General features: G+C 37.1%; 1 protein-coding gene across 1 annotated transcript; it reads right to left on the reverse strand.

The window, feature by feature from the left end:
* Positions 1–1,308: 1,308 nt before the first annotated feature.
* Positions 1,309–3,462, reverse strand: LOC117628268. Its single transcript, XM_034360685.1, has 4 exons — positions 3,104–3,462; positions 1,842–2,885; positions 1,648–1,753; positions 1,309–1,490 (listed from the first exon to the last, which is right to left on the reverse strand). Exons 1-4 carry the CDS (start codon positions 3,400–3,402, stop codon positions 1,329–1,331), a joined length of 1,611 nt encoding a protein of 536 aa, XP_034216576.1. The 5' UTR covers positions 3,403–3,462; the 3' UTR covers positions 1,309–1,328.
* Between the last annotated feature and the right edge of the window lie 994 nt (positions 3,463–4,456).

Consider the following 4,456-nt stretch of genomic DNA (forward strand, 5'->3'; position numbering starts at 1 on the left):
AAACTAGTTTCAACGATCCAACCGTCAAACTTGTTTGTTTATACTTCGAGATCATATACGCCAAAAATCGGAAAAAAATAAACATTCAGAGATCAAGTAATGGGACAAAACTTTTCGACGGTTATAATGAAAAATCACGATTTAACGGTTATTTTAACTCCGATTTTGATGATTTTTTACAGCTACACTCCTTGACCCTATATGAATACAATGAACTAATTCGATCGTCAATTTAAAATATATATTTTCTAACAAAAACCCAATCTGAACAACAATAATATATTTTTCTAACAAAAATCCGATCCGATCTAAAATAATAAATTTAAAGCTACTTAATAAATATATATACTGTTTAATTTCTTAAGTGTTATATGCATACAAAATAAAAAACAAAAATAAATTAGTTTAGGCGACGAAATATTTGGATTACGTCATGCAAAGATTTTAAAAAATATATTTTTTTTATTTTTATAAGGACTTTGCGCGACGAAGTTACTTTTTCGTCGCGCAAAGTCACTTTGAGCGACGATGTATTGTTGTCGCGCAAAAGTGTGTCGCGCAAATTACTTTGCGCGACGAAACAATAACTTCGTCGCACAAAATTTAATCGCGCAAGACTTTGAGCGACGATGTATTGTCGTCGCGCAAAAGTTCGTCGCGCAAAGTCACTTTGAGCGACGATGTATTGTTGTCGCGCAAAAGTGTGTCGCGCAAATTACTTTGCGCGACGAATGTTTTTTCGTCGCGCAAAATTTGGTCGCGCAATACTTTGAGCGACGAAGTTTTTTGTTTCGTCGCGCAAAGTGACTTTGTGCGACGAATAGTTTTTCGTCGCGCAAAATTTGGTCGCGCAAGGGGTTTTTTTTACTAGTGTAATGATGGCTTTAAAGGAATTCGTATAAATTATACCATTATTCAGTATATATAAAGGAAATAATTTAAATTTCTATTACTGAAATAAACAGAATTTTAGCTAACAAATGCCACTTAAGGCATTAGCCAAAGTGAGAAGACGGTGAAGCAAGATAGAACAAACAGAAACCACACGATCAAGATCCCAAACCTTTCCACAACCAATGACTAATATATATTGCATGTACTGGAAACGAAATTGAACTTTACATTCATCAGTTTGTGCAGCAACACACTGAACCATGATAAATATATATAGTAAACAAGGATCATTAATGCAATATCCTTAACAAAAACAAAAAATAGCAATATCAATTGTGAACAAAAGATAACAGCCAATAAGGGCCTAGATGGCAGTAAAATGCCTCAATAATATATATAGTCAAAGATGATGCCCTGCTCTGCTCCTCAGGTACTTACATCACAGCTTGTTTTCTACTACCTGTAATCCCTCCTTCCAAAAGCATTTTCTTTTTGTCTTTTTGTCTTTTGTTTTCAATTATTCCGTTTGCATCCTTGTGATTTTTCTGGCTGGCTTTTTCATGCTGCATGAAGGCTATTTCATGTTTGACTTCTTTCTGCAAAACCCAATTATATTATGTGAGAAACTAGACCCAAAGGCTAATAAAAACACTTATAGACATCCAAACAATTGAGTCTCTTGATTCATGGTCATTAAAGAAAGAAAAAAAAAAAAAAAAAAAAAAGGATTTCATGTAAACACATTTCTTTTACCTCATCCATCAAAGAATTCTCATCCAAAGTGGTTTCATCTTCTTGTTTTGGCTGCTTAACGCTTGCTGCACTCTTCCCTTCCACAGGTTCATAATCCCCACACTCTCTGGGAGTCGTAATCATCGTAAACAACAAAATCCAACATAAAAATTAATGTTATCGATGAGAACACAAGAAATGTGAAGAAAACTTACGGAGTAAAGCCGAACGTAAGCAAGAACCAAGTATAGTCCTCAATTTTCACAGCAAGAACAGTTGAATGTAAGGTCTCGATCATATGTGTTCTTCCTTCTTGAACAATTTGAAACGTGGTGATACAAAGATGTTGAACATCATCACATTCTTCGTTACTGGCAGTCTTAACATGAACAAAGTCTTGGTTCCCCAGATGAACCAAATAGTCAGTCACAAGTTCATCAAATTGCAATGGCGGATCCGCAATCTCAAGGCCGTTCAATTTACATAGCTGGACTAGTGAATATGCAATATCACCATCATCATCTTCTTTCATCTCCAAGGAGTATGCTATGATCGCTTCTGTCTGAAACATATGCAAGGCATAGATAGTCTTGCCTACAATCACGGCCCTCCCTCGGAAAGGAGTACAAGTGCCAATTTCCACTCTTTTCCAATTCTGTCTACCCACGTGAAAAGCAACGACATCAAAGTTTCCGTGCAAGTCAGACAATATAAACAAAATAATTCCAAAACCAACTGCATAACCAATTACAAACGTAGTAAATGTATGAGAAAATGGAAACCGAGGCATTTGGACCCAATCCTTCTTATCATGGTTATATTTCCCAAAGTATAAGGCTGAACCTTCTACGAATTCCGTTTTGGCTTCAAGAAAATAAAGTGTGCCATATGCCGAGACAACTGTTCCATGTTGCTTAAATTGTACGGTAGAAGGTGTTAAGCGATCTAATGCCCTAGTTTTCGTATCAAAGATATACCCTCCAAATGACCTAACGCAAGGTTTATCCCAACCCTCCTCTGAAAACACATATAGTTGGGAGCGGTCAAAAATCCTTGCACCCAAATATTTAGAAGGACCGAACGTGGCTACCGGCTCAAGTGGTCCTCCTCCGCCCATATCTTCAACTTCTCCTCCGAATTTGAATTTAACTTCATATAAGGCAGTACGGTATTTGCCCCCGGTGAAAGCTACCATTAAAAACAAAGATCTATCTTCCCCTTGATTTACTGTCGTTGATGCATTCTCTACCATGGGCAAGCTGGACACAGAAGAGAGATATAAAAAACAAGTCAAGTTAATCTTTCCAAACAACTTCCAGACCCAGAGAGAATTCATGAATGAAGCCAAAGCTACACAATCTACATAGCAAGGTAAACATTTTATATTATATAATATATAAAACAAAAAAAAAAAAAGCGATGCAAATGGGAAACAAAAATTAAGAAGATGAAATCCGCTAGTAAGCCATGCACTGACCTTGGGTAAGGACGAACGGCCCCATGTTTGCGACTGAAGGGGCGTAGCAGGCCTAGCTCCTCTGATATTAATTTCTTCAGCGCGGCCAGAGATTTCTCCATCTCCGATATCTTGCCCAGTTCGCCCAACGATTTCTCCATCTCCCATATCTGTCCCAGTTCGCTCAAAGAGTTCTCCATCTCCGATATCTTGGGCAGAGATTTCTGGATCTTCCATATCTTACCCAGGATCTCATCCTGGCGTGATGCCATCGTCAAGGCATGGTCTTGACTGGAGGTGAAGTCAACGGCTGCGGCCATAATATTGGAATGCTAAATTGAGGCAAAAGGGAATTTAGGGTTTGGGGATGCCGCGGCAGAAGGGAGTCTCTTGTTCAAGAGATGAATTTGCCTTCATTAGTAATGACCTAATTAATTTTGCCAGAAACGGGAAAGTAATCCTAACCTCCACTAGAAACAGGAAGCTTGTTATTTATTTTCTTTTAGATATTTTTTTTATGAAGGAAGAAACAGGAAACTTTTATATTTTATTTTTAATTTTTTTGGAAGGAAGAAACAAGAGACTTATAAGAAGAAGAAACTAAAAAATAACTAGTTTTTGTTTTCTTTTGTTTTGAACATTGAGTAGTTTTTCTTTTCTTTTCTATTTGGTTAGAGTTGTGCATCATAGTTCTTTAAGATATTTGGCAAACCACTAGGCCACTCCACGTTTTCTAAAACAATTTTTTGTAACTGGAATTCATCATCAGTTAACATGTAATGAGCTCAACAATCTTGTAGCAAAACATGCCTAGTCTAGTGGTGTGGTGTGGTAATCTTAGGTTGGTCATCAATCCCATGCTCAATGCATTTTATGGAGAAAATTAACTGAAACCGTGCCTCTATTGAAATAAAAATTGCAACAAACCAACTCCACTGGTGCCACCATTTTTATAAATATGTTGCCAGCTCACGTTATATAATATATATATATATATATCAGTCCTGATCTCTTGGACCCCTGTAGTCCAAGAGATTTATGGTCACTCACCGTTGGGATGTAAATTCAACGGTTGACTTGAATCGGGTAATAATCATTTATGTCATATTGCATTTATATATATCATTTTGAACCATTGGATTAATATCCAACGGTAGGTGACCACAATCTCTTGGACTCCTGTGGTCCAAGAGATCGGGACTGATATATATATATATATATAATATACACACACACCAAAAAAAAAAAAATTAGGGACCCCACAAAATCAAGGCCCTGTGCAGTGGCACCACTTGCACAATGTCGGGACTAGCTTGTGACTGGTGGCTCTCTACTCCAGAGCTCTCTAAACACTTCTCTTGTAACTTTTGTACC

This window comes from Prunus dulcis, chromosome 5 (assembly GCF_902201215.1).
Source record: "Prunus dulcis chromosome 5, ALMONDv2, whole genome shotgun sequence".
In the NCBI taxonomy this organism is placed as follows: domain Eukaryota; kingdom Viridiplantae; phylum Streptophyta; class Magnoliopsida; order Rosales; family Rosaceae; genus Prunus; species Prunus dulcis.